Genomic DNA, 24,980 nt, shown 5'->3' with positions numbered 1-24,980 from the left:
GGGAGGGGAAGGAGCACGAGGGAAGGGAGCTTTTGGATGGGGAGGAGGCCTCACCCTCCACTCCTGTACACCATCGCTCCTCTATGTCAAAACACAACACTGTAGTGTCACCCTACCGACCTGTCCTGACTGGAGTACAAGGTCTCCTCCACTCCCGGGTTTTATTCAAGGGTCAGGGCAAACACAACACACAGCAGTATCAGGGGTTACTCCTATCTCTGTGTTCAGGGATCATTCGTGGTGGATTCAGGGGAACATAGGGGATGCCGGAGATTGAACCCAGGTCAGCCAAGAGCAAAGAAGCATCCTAACACTGTGCTGTTTTAAGGCTTCTCCACTCCCGTGTTTTAAAGGCTTCTCCCATCCACCTTTCTTAGCTCTCCAGTCTTTTTTAACAGAAGGCCTTGCCATCTGCTGCCATCATAGCTTGGGAGCCCACCCCCCAAGCCTCCCCAGCGCTGGGTGTGATAAATCAGCCATCTCCACTCTCAGCAGGGACTCTCCCCACGCACACATTTCAGTGACAATTCTGGGCTGCTTCCTGCCTGGGAGCTGAGTCCACCAACATCCCCGGTGGGAGACCAGCAGGGCAAGGACGACCAAGTTCAGGGTCATTACTGCTCCCACAGCCATCTCTTTGTCCTGTCCACTGCCAGGGTCCTAGCCTCCCTTCCCAATTCAAGACTTACCCCCTTGGAAGCAGGGGAGAGAGGTCGCAGGTGTGGTGGGCATAACTGGCTTGTGAAGCCCTGAGTTTGACCCCAAGAACTGCAAGTCCGACCCCTGCCATCCCCGAAGCCCGCACACACGGCAGAGTGGGCTCCCCCACACCAAACCCTCAGACCTACACCGGTACCACCAGATCTAGGAGTGTCAGGAGTGACCCTGGGCTCAAAGTGCTCCTGGGGAGCCCCCTCCCCCCCAAAAAAAAGGTATACTCATTCATGCTCCTGCTGTGCATAAGGCCGCCAGCCTCCCCAGCCACCCCCCACCGGAGGGTGAGAGCTTTTTTCTCCACAGCGCCGCGTGGTACAGGCCTGTGCATCTTTCCACCTCATCAACTCTTCATCTCTCTGCAAACAGCATCGGGAAGGGCTCCCTCCTCCCTGCCTCTCTCCTTCCTCTCCTTTATTATTAGCTTCATGAGTGGGGACGTTAATGTATTCACTAGACAATGTCTTCACACCACTGTTTCCTGTAATTACAGTCACTTCCCTCCCACTGCCCCGGCTTATTTGACTGCAAAGTGCTTGGAGGAGGGACAGTGTGGACGAAAGACACAACACACAGGCTGAGGTTGAGTAGTGTAATGTTAACAACCAAGAGAGTTAAACAAGAAATCAGCTCCGGAGCAACTCAGTAATTGGTAACAGGCAGAGGTCAATGCTCCAGAGCTTTAAAAAATATAATGACCGATACAATTCGGGGCCTAGCCACGATGGAACGGGGTGCTGGACTCGTATTAACCAAGTCAGCCCAAGGGGTGAATGCAAGTGGCCACATCCACCCTCCTTCAGTGGGCAGACCCACTGTACTTGTCATGCAGGTCAGCTACGTTGTCACTGGAGACTCGGATCCAGCCATCCTCCCGGACGTGGTAGAGGTTGACCGAACCTCCTGAGTAAGCATCTCTGTAGGTGGCTTGGTAGATGGCTCGGCGGGCCAGGTCATAGGCATGCTCCACTTCCATGTCGTAGGAATAGCCCCGATCCATGACCCCATAAGCATACACAGAGCCGGAGCCGACAGAGAAGGTGACCCCTGAGATCCGGTTGCCTTCACTGTCCACATAGTAGAGGCCTGGAAAGAGAGATCTGGTTATCGGAAACAAAACAACTATCCGCCCACCAGCTAACTCATGCACTAAGGCAGTAATTTCATCTTTTGTGAAACCCAAGGGAGGCTCTTATTTTAAAAATGCCAGAGTCAGGGCCAGAGCATTAGGAGAGCAGGTAGGGTATTTGCCTTGCACCCGGCGAACTGGGTTCAATCCCCAGCAGCCCACACAGTCCCTCAAGCCTGCCAGGAGTGATCCCTGAACACAGAGCCAGCAGTAATCCCAGAGCAGAGCTGGGTATGGCCCCCAAACCAGAACACTAAAAAATAAAATGGGGCTGGAGCGACAGCACAGCGGGTAGGGCGTTGCCTTGCAAGCGGCGAACCCGGGTTCGAATCCCAGCACCGCCAGGAGTAATTCCTGAGTGCAGAGCCAGGAGTAACCCCTGTGCATCACCGGGTGTGACCCAAAAAGCAATAAATACATATATACATACATACATAAATAAATAAAATGCCAGATTAAACAACATAGCACCCTTTTACATGTTGTTTGGCCTAATGGCACATGCAAAAGAAAAGCAAAATTCAAATTACTTAGATTTTTAACACAAAAAGAACTTTAGGCACAGTGGGAAGTTTATTTAAAAATAATCTTAACCTGGGGCTGGAGCCATAGCACAGCGGGTAGGGCATTTGCCTTGCACGCGGCCAACCCGGGTTCGATTCCCAGCATCCCATATGGTCCCTCAAGCACCGCCAGGAGTAATTCCTGAGTGCATGAGCCATGAGCCAGGAATAACCCCTATGCATCGCAAGGTGTGACCCAAAGAGCAAATAATAATAATAATAATAATAATAATAATAATAATAATAATAATAAATCTTAGCCTTCATGGGGCCGGAGAGATAGTCCAGTGGGTACTTATCCTGTGTACAGCCAATAATTCGGGTACTATCCCAGCATCCCATATGGTCCCCCAAGACCACCAAGCAATGATTCCTAAGTGCAGAGCCAGGAGTAACCCCTGAGCACGGCTGGATGTGGCCCCAAAATCAAATAAATAAAGCCTGAGGAGAAAAATAATAATCTTTGTCCTCAAAGTGTAAACTATCTGGGACAAGACATACCTCCACAGTAGAATAAAGTCTAGAGTTCTCAATAAAGATATCCATTGATCAATCTGGTAACCACTGGTCACATCTAACTATAGAGCTTTTATGATTAAGTTAGCACCACATGCCTAAATGACAGTACTCTAGACCTGCTGGGTTATATAAAAAAAAACTTTTTATCTATAGGTATCTTGGTTTTGGGGGTCACACCCAGCAGTGCTCACAGATCACTCCGATTGCTTGGGGGATCATGTAGTGCAAGGGGTTGAACTTGGACTCTTGCATTTTCTTTCTCTCCCCATCCCCCCCCCGCTTTTTGGGTCCCACCCAGAGATGCTTAAGGGTTACTCCTGGCTCTGCACTTAGGAATTACTCCCAGCAATTACTCCCAGCAGTGCTTGGGGATCATATGGGATGCTGGGGACCGAACCTGGGTCGGCCGCATGGAAGGCAAATGCCCTATCCACCGTACTATCACTGCATTTTCTTTTTATGACAGGCATCACACCGGGTGGTGCTCAGGGAACCATGTGGGATACCAGGGATGGAACCCAGGTCAGTCACGAGTAAGGCATGAGTGAGGCAAGTGCCCTACCCAATGTACTATTGCTCTGGTCCCTGGCTGCCTGCATTTCAGCAAATCATTTGTTCCAGGCCATTCCAGTGCAAACTAAAATATATCTAACTAAAAAGCTAAACAAACAAACAAAAAATAGAATATAGCTATGTCCACTTAGCTTATATATAATGGCTTATAAACTTAAAAGTATTTACTATTTAGGGCCGGAGCAATAGCACAGCGGGTAGGGCGTTTGCCTTGCACGCGGCCGACCCGGGTTCGATCCCCGGCATCCCATATGGTCCCCCAAGCACCGCCAGGAGTAATTCCTGAGTGCAAAGCCAGGAGTAACCCCTGAGCATTGCTGGGTGTGACCCCCCCCCCAAAAAAAAGCAAAAACAAACAAAAAAAAAGTATTTACTATTTGGCCCTAAAAACAACCCCCCCACCCCCCAATTTCTGTTTTTTTTCCACTCTGGAGAAGTCTCTGTTCCCTTTGAACACATTATCTCTCTCTCTCCCCTCACATCTCTAAAATTTCCTTTAAGAGAAAAAATTTTGCTTCACGAAGAAGGTAACTTTAAAAAAGCTTTCAGTACATATGGAACTGTACACAAATACTGATTTTTTGTTTCATGGCCACGAGTAGTAGTGTTTGTGGGACCACTTGGTCCATACCTGGGCCTCCAGCACGCAAAGCATGCACTCTGCCTGTTGAGCTAGGTCTCCAAGCCTAGACAACAGCAAAGTAAGAACTTGGAGGAGATGAATGTGGAGACAATACAGGGGTAAGGAGCTTGCCTTGAACATAGCTGGCCCTGATTCTATCCCAGGCATAACATATGGTCCCGAAACACCATCAGCAGTGACCCCTGAGCACACAGAACCATGGGGAGGCCCTGAGTGCTACTGGACATGGCCCCAAAACCCCTCCCCACAACAAGAAGCACTGGGAATCAAACCCAGGTCTCATGCATGCAAGGTATAAGTACTAAGCCATATACCTTGTCATGACTCATTAATTATATATACATACTTATGCATACATATGTATCACTGTTATCCCGTTACTCATCGGTTTGCTTAAGCGGGCGCCAGTAATGTGGCATTCGTCCCTATCACATTCAGGGCCAGGGGAATGAGGCCCATTATTGTTACTGTTCTTGGCATATCAAATACGCCATGAATAGCTTGCCAGGCTCTGCTGTGCGAGATTCTGCATGTGCCTATTTAATATATATACTAAGTTCCAATCGAACAAAGTCTAATTTCCTATCTCAAATACTTTCAGTAATTCTCCAGTCCCTTATTGAACCTATCCCTTCTGGGTCTCATCAGCCTATACTCCACTCTGTGGTCCTGGTTTCTATTTTGCCTTTTTTTTTTTTGGTGGGGTGGGGCAGGGTTGGAGTTGGTGGTTTGGGCTACACCCAGCGATGCTCAGGGATTACTCCTGGCTCTGCACTCAAAAATAACTCCTGGAGGCATTCAGGAGATCATATGGGATGCTGGGATTGTAGCTGGTCAGTCGCTTGCAAGCACCTTACCTGCTATACTGTTGCTCTGGGCCCCAGTGGTCCTGGATTCTGACAAGAGCATCACTAATGGTTTTATTTTAGTGGGTTTCAACTCTCACTATGCAGAAGAATCATCTGAGGACACATTTTAAGGGTCAGAGAGCAGCTTGATGAGGTGAGCATAAGCTCTGCACGCAAGAGACCTGGTTCTATTCTCTGGCACCAAATGGTCCCCAGAGCACCATGAGGAGTGACTCCCAAGCATGGATCCAGGAGTAGCTCCTGAGAACCACTGGGTGTGGCCCAAAAACCAAAATTGAAACAACAAAAAGATGCCTAGAATTCTTTTCTCTTTCTGGGCCACTCCTGGTGGTACTCAGGACTTACTCCTGGCTCTGCACTCAGGGGTCATCCATATGGGATGTCGGGGATCAAAGCCAGGGGACCATATGGAATATCAGAGATCAATCTCGGGATGGTCACATGCAAAGCTTTACCTGCAGCACTATCTCTCTGCCCCCCCCCCCACTTTTTTTTTTTGGTGGGTTTTTTTATACTGTTATACTCAGGGCCTACTCCTGGCTCTGCTCAGGGATGATATAGGATGCTGGAGATTGAACCCAGGCAAGTCGCATAAAAGGCAAACAAACACCTTCCCTGCTGTACTATCTCTCCAGCCCCCACCCCCTCATTTTTTAATCTCCTCATTCATCCTGCACGCAGTAATGAACTGATAGTCTCCAAGTGAAGAAGTTGTGAATATCTTATAATTCAAAAGAAAACTAGGTGTTTAGTAAGCAAGAAAATGCACGAAGCAAAAACAATAGGAAAGAATAATTATTTTCAAGCACTGAGGGAGAAAATTACACAGAAGGTAACTAGCTGTATTGATTAAAGTGACACTTAAAACAGAGTGGGGCTAGAAGGATAATTCAATGGCTGAGGACATGCTTTGTATGAGGGGTTCAGGTTTGATCCCTGTACCACAAATGGTCCCCAAAACAGAGCGGAAGTACCCCTGAGCACAACTGAGTGTTCCCCAAAGCCCAAAACAATTATTACATGTAGCTGACCTGGGTTCTATCCCCGGCACCCTTATGGTCCACCAAGCTACACCAGGAATGGTGAGAGAGGGGAGAGAGAAGAAAGAGAAAAGAAAGAAGAGGAAGAGGGGAGAGGGGCACGGGGAGAAGAAGGGGGGAGGGAGGGAGGAGGACCGAAGTGGGAGATTGTGAGAGGGGGAGAGGGAGAGAGGGAGAGAGAGAAAGAATATACTCCTCACCAAAAACACTGGCCAAGAGATGTGTCTCAAGAGGTAAAGAACATGCCTTGCATAAAGGAAGCCCCCAACTTGATTCTGCTTTTATGTGCCATTTAAAAAATTGGCATAGGGGCTGGAGCGATAGCACAGCGGGTAGGACGTTTGCCTTGCATGCGGCTGACCCGGGTTCGAATCCCAGCATCCCATATGGTCCCCTGAGCACCGCCAGGGGTAATTCCTGAGTGTAGAACCAGGAGTAACCCCTGTGCATCGCCGGGTGTGACCCAAAAAGCAAAAAAATAATAATAATAATAAAAATAAAAAATGGCATAAGGGCCAGAGCAACAGTATAGCAGGAGGGTGCTTGCCTTGCTTACAATTAACCCAGGTTTGATCCCGGCATTCCATGTCGGTCCCCTGAGCACCCCCAGGAGTGATTCTGAGTGCAGAGCCAGGAATAACCCCTGAGCATCAACAGGTGTGACCCAAAAAGCCGGGGCAGGGGGGGGGGAAGGCTGAAGAGGAGCTGACACCAGGCACATGGCTAAACTTAAACTTTCTAAAAAGGCTTTTATATACCAGCAGAGTGGAAAATAGGTCAAGGAATTTCTTTTCAGAGACAACAGGTTAGAATCATGCTTACATTACGGAAATGAGATGAGATCCCTGTAAGGCCAAAATCATGCTGAAGAAAAAAGGGCAATTCCTAATGGCCACTTAATATAGTGTTTCACTGGGGTTGGAGTGATAGCACAGTGGGTAGGGCATTTGTCTTGCACACGGCCAACCAGGGTTCGAGTCCCAGCATACTATATGGTCGCCTGAGTGCAGAGCTAGGAGTAACCCTGTGCATCACTGGGTGTGACCCAAAAAGCAAGTGTGTGTGTATGTGTGTGTATGTGTGTGTATGTGTGTGTGTGTGTGTATGTGTGTGTGTGTGTGTGTGTGTGTGTGTGTGTGTGTGTGTGTAGTGTTTCACTGTGCAATACAACAGACATGGCTAAGAACTTGAAAGGGGGCTGGGCTGGAGAGATAGAACAGCAGAGGGTAGGGCATTTGCCTTGCATGCAGCCAACCCAGCTTCATTCCCTGGCATCCCATATGGTACCCCGAGCACCACCAGGATCAGGAGTAATTACTGAGTGAAGAGCCAGGAGTAACCCTTGAGTATCACCAGGAGTGGCTCCCTCCCAAAAAAAACGAAACACCCGCCCCCAACCTGGCTGCCAAAAGAACCCGAAGGGAGGCTAATGCCACATGCTGAAACACTATTTTGGGTATTGAGATAAGCTGTCAAAAACTTATTTCAGGGGCCAGAGCAATAGTTCATCAGGTACAGTGTTTGCCTTGCATGTAGTTGATTCAGGTTTGATCCTTGGCATCCCTCATAGTTCCCCTGAGCAGAGCCAGGAGTAATTTCTGAGTGCAGAGCCAGGAATAACCCCTGAGCATCGCTGGGTATGACTCAAAAAGAGAAAAAAAATTTCACCTTTTTTTTACATTTTTTTTCCAGGGTTGGGGGTCCCATTCAGCAGTGCTCAGGAATCACGCCTGGTGGTGCTCAGGGGATCATATGTAGTGCTGGGGGCCCACCCCAGTGTCAATGGCATGCAAAGAAAGTGACATATCCCCTGTGCTAGCTCTTGGGCTCCTCCCATTACAGTATTTTTTTTGTTTGGTTGTTGATCATGCCTGGCAGTGCTAGGGATCACTCCCAGCGTGGCTCCGGGGACCATACGCGAGAGCAAACCTAGGTCAGCTTCGCTTAGGGCAAGTGCCCTACCCACTGCACTATCTCTCTAACCCTCCTTATCGTTTGTTTTAATTAGAAAACACTGATGAGAGCCTCATGTCTATTAGCTAACCTAAATCTCAAATACAACTCTAGATGAATTTTATTCAATTTTCAATTTTGGTTTTTGGATGATACAGAGGCTACTCCAGTGCGTGGGGATCACATGGTGGCTCCAGGGATCAAACCTGGACCTCCCACATTGCAAAGCCTGCACTCAGCTCACTGAACTACCCATTGAACTCTCTGGCCCTGAAGTTTTATTTCCTAGGAAAAGGACAGAAGCAAAAATCACCATGGGCCAAACACTCATCTGATATTTAAGGCCTTAACATTTAACCTATGTAACAGATGATGAAACAGTCTGGAATCTGCCAGTCACATGGTGATGAGTGACACAATGGTTCTAACTCCACGCCTTCTTTTTTTGTTTTGAGGCCACACCAGGCTATACTCATGGAGTTACTCCTTGCCTTGTGCTCAGGAACTATTCCTAGCAGTGCTCGGGGCACCATACAGGGTGCCAAGGGATTGAGCCCGTATCAGTCACATGCAAGGCAAGCACATTGCCTGCTGTACTATCTATCACTGCAATCCCTCCATGCCTTCCTCTTCTTTTAGCTGACCTTTTGGGGCAATCCTGAGCTGTGCTCAGGACTTACTCTTGGCTTTGTGATTAGGGTACGCTCCTGGCAGTGCCAGGGACCATATCGGGTGCCGGGGATCCAACCCACAGCAGCCGAATGAGCTGAATGCACGGCCAATGCACTATCCGCTGTACTATCTCTCAGGTCCCTAGCTTTGTGCCTTCTACACCAAAGCTCTTTCCTTGGACAGAAAGAAGGGCTGAGAGTCCAGCCAACCACCTGCTCATCCAAGCAGAACCCGCCTAGGCAATGAGGGGTTCACTCACCAGGGCCTCTCTTATCCCAGCCACAGATCATGGTGCCCATGGAGAGTCCCATGCCTTTATACTGATACACCATGTTGGCCAGCAGTTTGGACGCTGCGGCTACGGAGATGCGCTCCTTATTGCGCAGCTCGTAGATGCGGCACTGCCGGGCCAAGAGTCGCTCCCAGAAGCTGCAGTCAGCGGCGCCCCCGGCCATGGTCCCCAGCAGGTAGGGGTTGATCTCGATGACCTTCTTCACCGTCTGGGAGGCAATGTAGGCACCCGCGGTGGCTCGGGAGTCCGCGGCGACAATGACTCCGTGGCGAAACTGTCGGGATGAGCGGGAGGAAGCAGGTCAGAGCACAGAACACATCACACATCCCCTGCCCCTTGCTGGATGCATGCACGCCAACCCAGGCGTCTCTTTCGGGGGCGCTGTTACTGGCACCACATACCTGCCCACAGAGTGGGGCCATCTCCACCCTGAGATACCGGGATGGCCATTAGTAACCTCACTTTGAAGATGAGGAGAGCCATAGTGATAGTACAGCGGGTAGGGCGCTTGCCTTACACATGGCCAACCCAGGTGCGATCCCTGGGACCCCACACGCCCCACCCCCCCCCAGCCCGCCAGTAACGATCCCTGAATGCTGAGCCAGGAGTTAGCCCTAAGCACTACTGGATGTGACCTCCTCCTTCCTCCTCCCTCCAAACAAAACAAAGAAGATGAGAAAACAGGGTCAAAGGAGTTCAAACGACCTGCACAAGATCACAGCAGACCTAGCAGGGCAAAGCTGAGCCGGGAGTCCCCCAGTCTGGCTCGCCACACAGTGCTCCTCTTCCCCCCTCCCCTCCGCCCCGGGCTTCCACTCAGGTCGTCGGGCCTCGAAGGGGAGGTCTCGACTCGCCAGCCCCTGCTGAGCGAACGCACGGGCCGCCCCCGCGCCCACGACCCCCGCGGAGCACCCGGGGGTCGCCCGGGAATCACGCCGGGCCCAAGCGGGATGGTCCTCCCGCCCACCCGCAGCCCCCGCTCCTCGCCACGGCCAGGGCGCGGGGGGAGAGAGTCGCGAAAGCCCGGAGCCCCGCGCCCCCGCCGCCACGGCACGGTCCGCACCTTGAAGGCCAGGGTGGTGGTTCCATGAAGCATTTCGATTTTCGGCTCATCTGGGGCACCCCAGCTGGGCGCGGCTAGGTTCAGCCCATCGCTGGGACTCCCTGGACCCAGGTCCAGCAGTTCCGCGCGACCCCCGAGTCCGAAAAACCCGCGCTGATTCACCGCTAGCGGCCTCTCCAACACACTGGCCAGCGCCATGACTGGTAAGGGCAGGAGGAAGCTCTCGCGAGAAGACAAGTGCGGCCGGGCAGCGCGTGGCCGTCACAGCCTCACTTCCTATTCATTGAATCCCGGGAGCCATCTTAACTCCTGGCAGCCACGCCCCCACCGTGCGAGAACACCCCCCCCCGCCCCTCCGCAGGGCGAGGGACCGTTTTCCCCTAGGAGGGAGAGGCGCGCACTGGGCTTCCCGACCTCATATATTCTAAAGGCCCGTCAACACCGGTCCTGATGCAATCTGGGCACCGCATTCAATACAGAGGAAGCCCTGGGAAACGACCATCTTAGGGAGGCTGGCCATCTTTGAGAAGGGCGTGACGGGTTGGAAAATCGGTTCCTAAATCTTAGCGGTAACGCGCCGCGCGCCCCAGCCGCCCAGCCCCGTGTCCGAGCAACGCTTTGCATCTTCCCGGCTTCAACACTCTATTACCACGATTGAACTTGCAGTTTTGTCTTAGGGCACCCTCTAATAGTTACCGGGGAAAATAATGTTCTACTCTGAGGCCATTTCCCAACGAAATTAGTAGGTGGTGGTCGAAAAGCGCCGCAAATAAAAGTGTTAGACTTCTTGTTTGATTGTCTTAATCGCCACAACACCCGCGTCCTCAACAGTAACCAATTTTTAAGAGTCAATATGCTTTTTCCTCCCATCCTTCGGTGGAAATTCTCATAAGTTATGTATTGCCCAAAAGGCAGATAGAGTCAGGAAGGAAGAGCAAAGGGCCCACTTAATCCACAAACTAGATTCTCAATTCAAGTCCTGAATAAACGAGTCAATAGTAATAATATACCATCTTGGGGCCTGGAGGAGAGTTGAGGCTCCATAAACATGTACCAAGAGGTTTTCTGACTTAAACTTGCTAAGACGAGCTCTCTATTCAGCAATATGCTATATTTCATTGTCTCTCTCTCTCTCCCTCCCTCCACCCACCTTCATTTTCCAACCCTTTTGGGAACTGTAACAAGCCAGGAAGTGGGAAATGTATGAAATGTTGCCTCCAGCTTTATGGTTCTATGAAGTCAGTGTCTGGCCTTCCTTGTTGGATTCCAAGAGCAACATTCATCAACATCTTGCATTCACTTTCCTCTGGTGCCTGAATCAGCTCCTCCTCTTCCCCGACAGTCTCTGCAATGTGTTGTATTTTTAATGCTAAAATTTGGCAACCCTGTTCAAGCCCAACAGTCAGAGTGTAATGAAGCAGATCTTTATCTGTGTCTCACACTTGGAGGAGGTGAAATGTAGAGTGCCTCCGTTTATTGAGCACATATTATTTTGCCCTGAGATATTCCTCCTGACATTTTTTTTTTTACTTTGCTTTTTGGGTCACACCCAGCAATACACAGGGGTTACTCCTGGTTCCGAGCTCAGAAATTACTCCTGGCGGTGTTCAATGGGACCATATGGGATGCTGGGAATCGAACCCAGGTTGGCCGCATGCAGGGCAAGTGCCCTACCCTCTGGGCTATCGCTCCAGGCTCTCCTCCTGACATCTTTAACTCTCATTCTTTCACTTTTTCACTAATAGCATTTATATTCCTCTTAAGCATGTTCATGTTTGTTTGTTTGTTTGTTTGTTTTTGCTTTTTGGGTCACACCTGGCAATGCACAGGGTTACTCCTGGCTCTGCACTCAGGAATTACCCCTGGCCGTGCTCAGGGGACCATATGGGATGCTGGGAATCTGGGAATCGAACCTGGGTCTGCCGCGTGCAAGGCAAACGCCCTACCCGTTGTGCTATCTCTCCAGCCCTTTTTTTTTTTTTCTTTTTGGGTCACACCTGGCAATGCACAGGGGTTACTCCTGGCTCTGCACTCAGGAATCACCCCTGGCGGTGCTCAGAGGACCATATGGGATGTTGGGAATCGAACCCGGGTCTGCCGCGTGCAAGGCAAACGCCCTACCCACTGTGCTATCACTCCAGCCCCTGTTTGTTTTTCTGGTAGTAAGTGTACATTTGTCAGGGCCAGAGAAACAATACAATGGGTAAGACACTTGCTTAGCATGATGCCGGGTTTGATCCCTGGCATCCCATTTGGTCCCCTGAACACTTCCAAGAGTGATTCCTGTGTGCAGGACCAGAAATGATCCCTGAGCATCGCTGGGTGTGACCTCAAACCAAAAAATAATAAGTGTGTATTTATCTAAACTGTAAACCTTTATTTATTTTCAGGTTTTGGGACATGTTTGGCAAGGCTTAGGGAACCCCAGGGGTCTGTCACATGGCAGGCGCCACAAGAGTTGTGAGCCTTTAAATACAGGTATTTCTCCACTATTCCTCTCTGTGCTCACTGTGTGCTTAAAACCTGTCTGTTAGATGAATGGATGAAAGAATGACAACAGTGTCATTCTTCTAGAGTTTCAGAGCTGTCGTGCCTTGCTTATGGTTTTTCTTTTTTGGAGGTACCAGGGATGGGAACCAGGTTTCCGTTCTCCATGCACAAGATCTGCTCTCTGCCCCCTGAAAAGCGGTAGCTTTTCAGTCACCTTCTATGACTTTCTTTTGTGTCTCCCAAAAAACTCTGGACACCCCTGGAAACCATCTTTGACTTCTTATCTCTTTACTTGCCCGTTACTGAAATATGCTGATTTTTAGCCCAAACTTGATTCTTGAATTAATTTTGCATAGCACCAGATTGATTTTCCTAAAACATCATTTTATGTCTCACTTTATGTTCTTTAGGTTTAGCTCTCCAGCATGGCATTCAAAGCCCTTCATTACTTGTTCACTTATATTAGTTCTCCGCTCCAAGGTTGCTATTCACAGAAACCTTCACAAGAAAGGGCCGGAAAGGTAGCGTAGTGGGTAGGGCACTTGCCTTATATATGATAAACCCAGGTTCTATTCCCAGCACCACATATGGTCCCCCAAGCCCTGTCAGGAGTAATTCCTGAGCACAGAACCAGGAGTAAGTTCTGGGCACAACCCAGTATGCCCCCAAACAAGAAAGCAAGCAAAAAAAAAAATCAAAGCAGTAAAAGAAGAAAAGACTGAAGAAAGAGCTCAGTGGCAATGGACTGGAGCACATGCTTTGCTTGCAGAAGGTCTGGGTTTGATTTCTGGTGTTGTATGGAGCAGCCCCAGAGCTGGGAGTAATTCCTGAGCACCACAGGAATTTTTGTATGACATAAAAAAATTTAAAAAGGGAAAAAGAGGAGCCAGAGAGATAGTACAGTGGGCAGGGCACTGGCCTTGCATGCAGCCAACCCAGTTCGATCCCCAGCACCCACTGTGGTCCCCTGAGAACCATCAGGAGCAATCCCTGAGAGCAGAGTCAAGAGTAACCCCTGGGCACAACAAAGGGCTATCCCAAAAATATGTATAATAAAAGAAAAAATAAAGAAGGTGCTAGAGCTAGAGCAATAGCACAGCGGGTAGGGTGTTTGCCTTGCACATGGCCGACCTGGATTCGATCCCCAGCATCCCATATGGCCCCCTGAACACCGCCAAGAGTAATTCCTGAGTGAATGAACCAGGAGTAACCCCTGTGCATCACCAGGTGTGACTCAAAACCAAAAACCAAAAAAAAAAAGAAGAAAATCTTACCACTTAAAACAACATAGAAAAACGTTGGGGTATTGTGCTAAGTGAAACAAGGCAGGCTAAAGGCAAGTACTGTGTGATATGACTTGTGTAAGGAGTTAAAAAATACTAAACACTTAGAAACTGAAAAGAATGATGGTTGCTGGGAGTGGTGGGAGAGGAAGTGGTGGGAATAGTGATGAACTATTGATTAAAAGATACAAATTTACATTTATAGGGCCAAAGAACTAACTCAAGGGGAATAGGCAGCTTGCTTCGAATATAGGAGGCCTGACCTTGATCCCTGGCACCACATGGTCCCTGGGTAGGGGTGTATGGGGGAGGGGAAGGAGTATTCCCTAAGCACCACCAGGTGGGGCCCCAAGACCAAAACCAAAACCAAAACCAAGATTTACACTTACAGATGGAGTAAATTGGGCTGGTGAGGGGAGTCAAATGACAGTGCATATGGCTTCTGTCTGTGAGGTCCTGGGTTCAATCCATGGTCCAAGCTTGCTACTTTATGCCGATCACACCCCCAGTATCACTTGGGCATGGCCCTAACAACAGGAAAAAAGCTCAGTGGGTTCAGGGCACTTGCTGTCTGGGATTCATCCAGCACTGACCGGTGTGACCCAAACCTCACCCCCCACCCACACACACATACAGAAGTGAGTTTTGGGACTCTCATTTATAGCACTGTGACTAGAGTTAATGATACTATATTATATAAAAGTTGCTTAGAGGGGCTGGAGCGATAGCACAGCGGGGAGGGCATTTGCCTTGCACGAGGCCGACCCGGGTTCGATTTCCAGCATCCCATATGGTCCCCTAGCACTGCCAGGAGTAATTAGGAGTAATTCCTGAGTGCAGAGCCAGGAGTAACCCCTGTGCACTGCTGGGTGTACCCAAAAAGCAAAAAAAAAAAAGTTGCTTAGAGTAGGGTATTGGGGGGGGGGTGGGAGGTGCTCAACTCATTGATGCTCAGGGGTTTCTCCTAGCTCTGCACTCAGAGTTACTCCTGGTGGTGTTCAGGGGGCCCTTACTGGATGTCGGGGATTCCTGTCTGGGTTGCAAGGCAAATGCCCTACCCTCTGTGCTATTGCTCCACCCCTCTTAGAGTGCATTTTTATTTTAGGTCCCTAGACCCAGCCAGGAGGCAGAGTGAACCTGATGTAAAGTGGCTTGTGCACCCTGCTCAGTCAGGGGCAGGGCCAGGACCAGGAGGGCCCTTTTCACCTCCCTGTTTGGGGTCCTGGAGGTTGGGGCCATATCAGGCTGTGCTCAGGGCTTACTTCTGACTCTGTGCTTAAGGATCACTCCTGGCAGTCTCAGGAAACCGTATAGGGTGCTGGGGATAGAACTCAGGTCGGATTCGTGCGCGGCAAATGCCCTGCTTTCTGTACTGTCACTCTGGCCCTTATAGGCTCCATTCCTGCTTCCCAGAGCGGCTTCTCAGGCCCTTTGCTCTGATGTGTGTGTGGCTCCTCTTCACAGCAGGTTTCCACACTCTGCCTTCTCTTCCTTCCCTCAGCCCTCCTCCATCCCTGCACACAGGAGCCGCACCTGCCTCACCAGCCCTGGAGGGGACCGCTGGGGGTCTTGGCATGTTTCCCTTCACCTCTTCCTCTCCACACACCCCTCCCGGCAGGACCCTGCTTTTCTCTATTTCCTATCGCGGGGGGTGGCGGTTAGAGAATGTGGGCGTTTGGGGCCGCTCCCAGCAGTGCTCAGGCATCAGTCCTGGCTCTGTGCCCTGGAGTGACCCTCACTGTGCTCAGGGGGACCAGATGGGGTGCCCGTTTGCCCGGGCTGGCTGTGTGCAGGCAAGCTCCTTCCCCCTTCTCTCGCCAGCGTCTCAGGCTGTTCTGGAAGAGGGAGCTGGGCTGAGTGAGACAGCCTGTGCTCCCTCCAGCCCTCCCGGGCAGACACTGCGTCCTCCTGCCTGGGGCCGAGAGGCACCAGCTCTCATCACAGAGGAACAGGTGAGGGCAGATACGCCAGGGCCCTCGCAGTCCCCTCCGTGGGTGGTAAAGTGGGCGAGGAACGGAGGTGGGCTCTCATCTTCAAGATCTCCCATGTCTGTCTATGTCCAGGGGCTTTTGTCTCCTTTGTTATTGGATTTTTTGGGGGGCCACCCCCAGCAGTGCTGGGGTCACTCTAGGTAGTGCATGGTGAGGACCAAAACAGGCATCATGTGTGCTCAGCATGCGCCCAGCCCATTGAGCTCTTCAGACCCAGCTTTGGGCTTCTTTTGCTTTCCTGGGCTCACTAGTCCCGGCCGGTTTGGGAGAGATGGATGCTTTCATTTCCATGCCTGCATTTTCCTTCCTTCCTTCCTTCCTTCCTTCCTTCCTTCCTTCCTTCCTTCCTTCCTTCCTTCCTTCCTTCCTTCCTTCCTTCCTTCCTTCCTTCCTTCCTTCCTTCCTTCCTTCCTCCCTCCCTCCCTCCCTTCCTTTCCTTCCTCCCTCCATTCCTTCTCACCTCCTTCCCTCCCTCCTTCCCTCCCTCCTTCCCTCTCTCCTTGCCTCCCTTCCTCTTTCCTTCCTTCTTTCCGTCTATCTGCCACACCCTACGAAGATGCTGGGTGGATGTCGGGGGATGTTTAGTCCTGGCTCTACACTCAGGAGTTACCCTGGCGGTGCTCAGGGGACCATGTAGAGTGCCAGATATTGAACCCAGATGGGCCAAACACCAGTAAGTGCCCTACCCACTGTGCTATCTTTCCAGCCCTCTTGCATTTTCGTTCTGGACAGGTGGACCTGCTGGATGAGCACCTTGCTTCTTCCCAGAACCGTGTTGGATCAAGTACTGGACGACCACTCCTGAGTGTTTCAGATCTCACTCTTGGTCCAACACCCACCATCTCCTTCCCTCCATTCAGGCCATCAATCCTCCCTCCAGGACCCCCAGGGCCACGCTGCTGCCACTGCTGCTCCAGGTCCGGGCTTCTGCTCCTGTGTGGGCCCCTGGGAATTGGTGTTTAAATGTTCTCGCTATAACAACACACTGGCAATTAGAGGAGGTGAAGGATGTGTTAATTGGTCTTATTGTAGTAAACATTTTGCAATATGGGCACGTATAAAATCTTCACCACATTAACTTATACAATCTGATATATCAATTAGAAATCACGAAAGCCCGAGGGGGAGGGGAGCAATGATGAGTGCTTGAGTTCACAGTGGGGTGGGCTCGGACCAGACTGTCCAGGAGACGGGAGGACGGCCACAGAATCTGGATTCATTCCCTCGAAGACTGCTTAAGTCTCTTGGCTCCTTCAGCCCCGAGACTCTGTTCTCTCAGCCCAAACCTGGGAAGGATTTTCAGAGTAAGCAGCTCTAAAGCCAGACTTTGAAGGATAGGATGTGAACAGCTGAGGGAGAGGTGTGAGGCATGCTAGGAACAGAATAAGGAGAGGTTGTGGAGGGATGAATTAGGATTGGATCACAGAGGCCCTTAAATGCCAGCCTAGGGTGGGGAAGGTAGTTGGGATTTGGTCTTGCGGCCCTTCAAGCTTTCTCAGCAGAGGAGACTCAGAAGCTGCAGGATCTATTAGCAAACTGTTGGTGTGGGGAAGGGGAGACAGTCCCCTGGCCTTCCAGGAGCCACTCAGCCCACTTGCTAACAGCCTAACGATTAATCCTCCCCATACAGAGTCTAAAGCTTTGGGGTTAGGGGCTGGAGCTATAGTACAGTGAGTAGGGAGCTTGCCTTGCACACGGCTGACTCAGATTTGATCCCCAGCATCCCATATGGTCCCCTGAGCACCGCCAAGAGTGATTCCTGAGCACCACTGGGTGTGCCCACACCCCCCCCAAAAGCTTCTGGGTTAGAGAGATAGTACAGTGGGTATGGCTCCTGCCTTGCATGTGGCTGGTCCAGATTCAATCCCCAGCATCCCATATGGTCCCTGAGTACTGCCAGAATAATTCCTGAGTAATCCCTGAGCATCACCAGATGTGTCCCCTAAACAAACAAACAAACAAATGCAAGAGTCTAAAATTTAGTTTTTATTTATTATTTTATTTATTATTTTAAATTTGTTGAGGATGGGACTGGAAAGATAGGACAAGTGGGTAGGTAGGTATTTGCCTTACATGGGGTGACCTGGGTTTGATCCCTGGGTATGTATATATATATATATAATATATTATATATAATATATATGTATATGTGTCTATTTATGTATATATATATATATATATATTCTTTGTCTTCCTCTCCCATTTGTTGTGCTTAAGTAAGACTTAATCCTACACAATCACCATGAAACCAGTCATCACATCTCCCACAGCCAACCATAAACCTGTTGCCATGAGGCTTTTTGCAAAACCCACACTGCTTGCTGGGAGTCCACACATATTTGCTTTCAAGTGGAGAACTATGATCTGAGCCTTCTCTTTTTACTGTGGCTATGTTGTCTGGAATGAACAATGGTGGCTCATCTATGGAAAAATTTTTGCTGCTTCTTCTTTGGCGGGGTTGTAGGTTTCTCTCGGGCTTTTTCAGTTTCAGTTTGTCTTCCTCCTTAAAATGTTCCGCAGTTGTATGTTCGAGCTCTTCTTTCACATGACTATTGGTTTTCATTGCTATAACCAGTTGCTGAGGCTTATGGCACTGTTTCTGATGTAGTAAATGCCCAGTCTGTGCAGGGTGTTGCTATTCTTTAGAGCAACCAGGTGGACCATGAGACTTGTCATTCAAAGAATGAACTAAGGGTTTAGAATTCTGTACCAAATTTTGATCCTGTGATGTTTTTTCAATATAGGATGAGCTTGATTTTTCACAGATTTGACCCCAGAATTGCAAGTCTGAGTCTTTGTATCTTTATCAACCTGTTTTTTTTTCTCACTTTGGCTGTTCTATGAAAATTTTGCTGTGATTCTGGTTCATCAGCATTTCTTTTCACACAGAGAGGGTTCTAAAATCTCAGGGATAGGACGAATGGAGAAGTTACTGAGCCCGCTCGAGAAATCGATGATCAACGGGATTTCATGATATATATATATATATATACATATATATATCCACATATATATATATATATATATATATCCACTTATATAGTCTCCTGAGCACTTCCAGGAGTGATCCCTGAGTGATGAGCCAGGAATAAGTCCTGACATCTCTGGGTGTGACCCAAAAAACCAAAATAAATAAATAAATAAATTTGTTGAGGCACCATGATTTACAGTATTGTTTCACGCATACAATGTTACAACACCATACCTCCACCACAGTGACCCCCTGGCCCTGCCTCTACCTCTCCTCTGAGCTTAGTGTTTTGGAGGAGATATTCTTGGGGCTAGAGTGATAGAACAACTCCAGCACTTGTTTTGCATGCAGTGGACCCCAGTCCAATCCTTGGCACCTCATATGATCCAGGAGTGATCCCTGATTACCACCAGATGTGGCCCCAAAACCAAAAGAAAAAAAAATATATTCCTTTGGGAGGATGAAGTGGATGTTGGGACACACCTGACAATACTCCCAACTTACTCCTGGCTCTGCACTCAGGGATCAATCCTGGCGGGACTCTGGGGGGACCATAAGTGGTGCCGGGGGTCTAACACAGGTTCGGCTGAGTACACAAGTGCCTTAACACCTGATGATCTCTCTGGTCCAGGAGGAGACTTTCTCGCCTCTTCCGTAGGAGGCCCATGTGGCTTTGCAGAAGAAAGGAGAAAGCTGGTGGCTAATGTGTGGCCCCTGGCCCCCCAGACTTCCTGAGGAGGAGACGCCCCCTCCATCCTGCGAAAGCGTGAGGCCGAGGGCACACCAGCACTCCGTCTGGAAGGTCCGAGCCCATCCCCCCAGCGCTCCTGACTGACGATGCTCAGTAAGACACTCCGGGTGGTGCTGGAAGTGGCAGTGACTTGTCCCTCTGCTGACACATACATTGTCCTTCTGAAGCCTCGGCTTGTGAGCTCCCACTCACCCCACTCCCGCCCACCCCATTGGCCTAAGACCAAGTGAAGCCGTTGGGCGTTTCTCCTGCCTTGGGATTACAAATGATCTCTCTCGTCATGTGTGAGGGGCCAGGCGGGAAGGACACCAGGGCAGAGAAGACTGTCTCATCCTTTCGGCCCCATCCTCAGAACAGAAAGTCTGGTGGGAGAAGCTGACACGGAAAGCTGTCTGGAGGTCTTTGCTGATGGAAGTTCATTTTTGCCTCTAAAGCTAAGGAAAGAGGGCCGGAGTGATAGCACAGCGGGTAGGACATTCGCCTTGCACGTGGCCGACCCAGGTTCGATTCCCAGCATCCTATATGGTCCCCTGAGCCAGAGGTGGTTTCTAAGTGCAAAGCCAGGAGTAACCCCTGTGCATCGCTGGGTGTGACCCAAAAAGCAAAAGAATAATAATAATTAGTTAATTAAAAAAAATAAAGCTAAGGAAAGAGCTGCAGGCCTCAGTTTGCCTTACCCTGGCCCATCAGTAACCTCCTGCTCTTCTGGAAGGGCGTTCACCCCAGAGAAGATTATTTTGTTCCTTTCTCTTCTGTCCTTGTTTCAGCCGACTTCCCTCCCTCTCCCTGAGCCCCCACACCCCACCACTTTTTATGGCGGGGAGGGATTTGGGGCCATACCCAGCAATGCTCAGGACTTACTCCTGGTTCTCAGGAATTAATCCTGATGGTGCTTAGGGGGCCATATGGGATGCCAGGTATCAAGCCCAGGTCAGCTTGCGTGCAAGACAAGCGTCCTGCCTGTTGTACGGTCTCTTTGGCACCCCCACCCCTCACCCCACTGCCTTTATGTCATTGTTGTTCAGTTTTGTGGTGTTTAGTGCTGCTCCTGGCTCGGCACTCAGGTGTTGGGGATGGACCCGCATGCAGAGCCATGCTCCACACCACTAAGCAATTCCCCCCGCCCCTCAGTCTTCTTTCCCACCTTGACGTTGGAAATGTGACCAGAGCAGACGCCCTGGCGCACTCACTGCCTCAGCTTCTGCTCCGCTGCTGGGACCCCTGCAGGCTGGGTCAGAGCCCTATGTGTCTTGGCTTGTCCGCCGCCCGGCACAGGAGAACAAGCCAGCCCAGCCCTGGTCCTCCCTCTGCAGCTATCCCAGCCCCCACCCAGCCAGCACCTTGAGGATGACAGACAGGAGACTCCGTGGGGACGCTCAGCTGTGTCCTGGGCGGTAGCGTCCTGGCCCCAACCTGTCTCCTCACTTGGGTCCTGGGAGAGGGGACGCCTGCTCCCTGAGCCACCCAGTCCCCAAGCCTGCTCTGGGGTCAGGAAGAAGGGGGCCGGGAGCCAGACACGCCTCCTCACGGCGCTGGCTGCAGCCCAGCTTCTCCTCAGCGTCCTTTCCCGGCCCGTCTGGAACCCGCAGTCCCTGCCGGCCGCCTTTCCACCTTCACTTGGCTCCAGAGATGGCTCTGCAGGACGTGTGCAAGTGGCAGTGCCCGGATGCCCAGGAGCCTTCACCTCACCTGCCCCCAACTGGTGGCTGGGCGATGCCCCGGGGCTGGGACCCGAAGACCTTCCTGCAGGTCCATGGCCCCAGGCTGGCCCACGGCACCACCACCCTGGCCTTCCGCTTCCAGCACGGAGTCATCGCCGCCGCGGACACACGGTCCTCCTGCGGCAGCTACGTGGCCTGTCCGGCCTCCCTCAAGGTGATCCCGGTGCACCGGCACCTCCTGGGCACCACGTCGGGCACCTCAGCAGACTGTGCCACGTGGTACCGGGTGCTGCAGCGGGAGCTGCGGCTGTACGCCCTGCGCCAGGGGCAGCTGCCCAGCGTGGCGGGCGCCGCCAAGCTCCTGTCAGCTCTCATGGCTCCTTACCGGGGGCTGGACCTGTGTGTGGCCACCGCCCTGTGCGGCTGGGACCACTCGGGCCCCGCGCTCTTCTATGTCTACAGCGACGGCACCCGCCTGCAGGGGGACATCTTCTCGGTGGGCTCCGGTTCCCCCTATGCCTACGGCGTGCTCGACCGGGGCTACCGCTACGACATGAGCACCCAGGAAGCTTACGCCCTGGCACGCCGCGCCGTGGCCCACGCCACCCACCGAGATGCCTACTCGGGGGGCTCCGTGGACCTTTTCCACGTGCGTGAGAGCGGGTGGGAGTACGTGTCCCGCTGCGATGCCTGGGGGCTGTACTCAGAGCTGCAGAAGCTCCCGGAACCCCACGAAGAGGATGAAGAAGAGGAGGAGGCAGGACAGGCCGGCCGGGGGCCCGCCAGCCCCCCGGGAGCCGGGGACAGTGGGGACATCTCCGGGGAACCAGCACCCGCAGACCCTGGGCTGCCTGCAGAGGTGCCCACACAGGCAGAGGAAGTGCCGTGACAGGAGGGCAGGACTTGGGGGCTAGGAACACGCGGGAGGAGGGGAACAGCCCCCTGCTTGGCTCCCTGCTCCCGCCGTCCCTGCCCACCTCACCTCCCAGAGCTCTTGGCAGCAAACCCGACGTGTGATCCACACCCAATAGACGGTCCAGCCTCCTTGTTGGCACCGCGTTCTTCTTCAGAGGCAAACGCTGCCCACCCGCCACCCAGCTCCTTCCACACCCTCCTTTCTCGCCTCCTTCCCTCCTTCCCCACTTCCCCCTCTCTTCCCTCCCTGGGTCCGCTGCCAGCTTCTCACCTGGGCGAGGTGGGCGAGCTGGGACGGGAATGAGGCCAGGGTGGGAGGGGCGCTTCACGGACACCCTGCTGAGGAGTGGGGACAGGAGCCACACACGCTCCTTCTTTGCTGCCCCCCACTGCCCAGACTCTGTCACTGGACACACGGGTCAAGGTCACTGTCTGAGGTGACTGTAGCGTGAGTCTACAGAAGAGGAGTCAAAGATCTGTGTAACACCCCACTCCACCCCCCGCCCCGTGACACAGTAAGTGACGGTGAGGAGGCTTGGAGCTGGCCTGCTTCCGGGCCGGGCTTCCTCCCAGGCCCCTTGCTCACCCCCCACCCTTGCCTCCTCTCCTCAGCCCTCCCTTGCCCTTCTCTCTTCACCCCTCCCTTGCCCTCCTCTCCTCAGCCTTCCCTTGCCCTTCTTTCTTCACCCCTCCTTTGCCCTCCTTTCTTCAGCCTTCCCTTGCCTTTCTCTCCTCAGCCCTCCTTTGCCCTCCTCTCCTCAGCCCTGTCTTCGCCTCCTCTCCTCAGCCCTCCCTTGCCCTTCTCTCCTCAACCTTCCCTCTACCCCTCCTAAGCTCTGCCTCCCCCTCCTTGCCCCACCCCAGCTCTGGCAGTGATGTGGAAGGAACTGCTGGGCCTAGACACTGGTGACCTTGAGGGTACATGAGCCACCGACTCCCCCTCCTCCCCTTCTTTCCAGCAAATTCCTTCCTGGGCTCCACACGCGGGAGGGAGGCAGGGAACTGCAGAGCCCAGGGGCGGGCGCTCAGCACACCCAACCCCCAGCTCCCAGCAAGCCTGGCTGTGCCGGGCTGAGGTTCCGGAGGGACCCTGCCCATCCCGGGTGGGGAGAAGGAAGGGGTGTGCAGCGGGTGGACCATCTTCCTCTCCCTCCACCCCTCCTGGCTCCCTTCCTGCCCCAGCCCAGCCCAGCCCAACCCCAGCACTACAGCCTGGGCTCGGGAGTCCCCCAGGCCAGACAGGGGACCTCCAGGCCGGCTGGTGCAAGGGTGACTGGGAAGGAGGGAGGAAAGATCAAGAAATCTTAAGAAGAGGGGCTGGAGTGATAGCACAGTGGGTAAGGCGTTAACCTTGCACGTGGCCGACCCGGGTTCAATTCCCAGCATCCCATATGGTCCCCCGAGCACAGCCAGGGATAATTCCTGAGTGCAGAGCCAGGAGTAACCCCTGTGCATTGCTGGGTGTGACCCAAAAAGCAAAAAAAAAAAAATCTTAAGAAGAATCATAATGGGGGTACGGGGGTCTGTGGGGAAGAACTGGGGGAGCAGCAGAAGGGGCCTTTAGTCAGGGCCCAGGAGCATTGCGGTGGCTCCCACAGTCCTTCCTCAGGCCTCAGGGAAGGGGCAGGCAGCAGTGATAGCAGGCGTCCAGCCTGCTGAGGATCTCCCAGGCCCTGGAAGGACGACTTGGGGCTGCAGAGGAAGCCTCAGTAGCTGAAATGTATTTGCATGCAGAAGTTCCAGGTTCAGTCCCAGTCCCAATGGTCCCCTGAGCACTGTTAGGAGCCACTCCTGAGCACTATGATCTCTGAGCCCTGCATCACAGGTTTAAGTGCTTGATGGCTTTGGCCCATGCAGAGCTGTGGCCGGGTTGGCTCCTCACACCGCAGAAGTGTGCGCTCACAGAGCAGAAGTGTGCGCTCTCCCCGAGTCACCCCCGGCTGCCAGAGGTGCTTTGATAGCCAAGATGCACCCGTAGGTCTTGCCAGCAACTCCATTTCTATCCTTGAATTCTTTTGGTGGGTAGCAAACCTGGAAACGTTTGGGGGTTACTCCCAGCTCTGTGCTCAGGAGATCAACTGATATCAGGGATCCAACCCTGCACTCAGCCTATTGAGCCATCTCTCTGGCCCTCTTTCCTTGAAGTTTATTTATTTACTTTTATTTATTTAGTCACACCTGACCGTTCTCAGGGCTTCCTCCTGGCTCTGTGCTCAGAGATCACTCCTGGTGGGGTTTGGAAGATCATATGGGACACTGGGGATCAAACCTGGGTCCACCGTGTACAAAGCAAATGTCTTATCTCCTGTCCTGTGTCCCCAGACCTTCCTTGAAGCTTTTCTGAGCTGGGAGAACAGGCAAAGCCCAGAAACCTACTTCAGTGACTGGCCCCTCCCTAGGAGTAGCCTGGGACTCTGTCCCTTCTTTCCCAGCGGAGGCCCTTTGACCCCGGGGGGGTGGGGGGGACCTGGTCACCTTGCCCACCATGGGCTGGTCCCACAAGCCTGTTCTGCCTGTGGCCCTGCCTCTTTTCTCCTCCTGGACATGCTTCCTCACAGCATCCTCTGGGTGGCCAGGTGATCCCTTCCAGCACTCCAGAGAGTGAAGGACAACCTCCCACCTCTGCACGGTGGTGGTGGGGTCCCTGTTTTCCTACTGGGGGCTGAAGCACGCAGGCGTGAGAGAAGGCATTTCCCACCCCTGCAGCACCCACACCCGAGGGACAGCCGGCTGCAGGTCAGCTGTGGAACGCCAGCCTGTGTTGCCTCCGAGAGGCCTGCCAAAGTGGGGTCTCGCTGCTCTCTCCCCTCCCCCACCACGACCCTTCTCCGCCCCAGGAATGGATTTTGAGGGTGGCACAGCCTCTCCCTAATCTCTCTCCCTCCTTT

At 52.2% G+C, this 24,980-nt stretch overlaps 2 protein-coding genes across 2 annotated transcripts; one reads left to right on the top strand and one right to left on the bottom strand.

Moving 5' to 3' along the window:
* Window positions 1-1,292: 1,292 nt before the first annotated feature.
* On the bottom strand, window positions 1,293-10,249 carry PSMB5 (proteasome 20S subunit beta 5). Its single transcript, XM_004609472.2, has 3 exons — window positions 10,031-10,249; window positions 8,935-9,241; window positions 1,293-1,800 (listed from the first exon to the last, which is right to left on the bottom strand). Exons 1-3 carry the CDS (start codon window positions 10,226-10,228, stop codon window positions 1,514-1,516), a joined length of 792 nt encoding a protein of 263 aa, XP_004609529.1. The 5' UTR covers window positions 10,229-10,249; the 3' UTR covers window positions 1,293-1,513.
* Window positions 10,250-21,145: 10,896 nt separating this feature from the next.
* Window positions 21,146-22,066, top strand: PSMB11 (proteasome subunit beta 11). The gene has a single exon (XM_004609687.2). It carries the CDS (start codon window positions 21,146-21,148, stop codon window positions 22,064-22,066), a length of 921 nt encoding a protein of 306 aa, XP_004609744.2.
* Window positions 22,067-24,980: the final 2,914 nt, after the last annotated feature.

Source organism: Sorex araneus, chromosome 3 (assembly GCF_027595985.1).
Source record: "Sorex araneus isolate mSorAra2 chromosome 3, mSorAra2.pri, whole genome shotgun sequence".
Classification (NCBI taxonomy): domain Eukaryota; kingdom Metazoa; phylum Chordata; class Mammalia; order Eulipotyphla; family Soricidae; genus Sorex; species Sorex araneus.
Note: the sequence above shows the minus strand (reverse complement) of the source record. Positions and strands in the feature narration are given on the sequence as shown.

Bases quoted from the DNA above. Each gene is read 5' to 3' on its own strand.
- PSMB5 (XM_004609472.2), bottom strand. From the start codon at position 10,228: ATGGCGCTGGCCAGTGTGTTGGAGAGGCCGCTAGCGGTGAATCAGCGC. The intron at 9,242-10,030 runs GTGCGGACCGTG...TCATCCCGACAG, and splicing joins CCACCACCCTGGCCTTCAAG to TTTCGCCACGGAGTCATTGT. The intron at 1,801-8,934 runs GTGAGTGAACCC...CTCTCTTTCCAG, and splicing joins CTGGGATAAGAGAGGCCCTG to GCCTCTACTATGTGGACAGT.
- PSMB11 (XM_004609687.2), top strand. From the start codon at position 21,146: ATGGCTCTGCAGGACGTGTGCAAGTGGCAGTGCCCGGATGCCCAGGAG.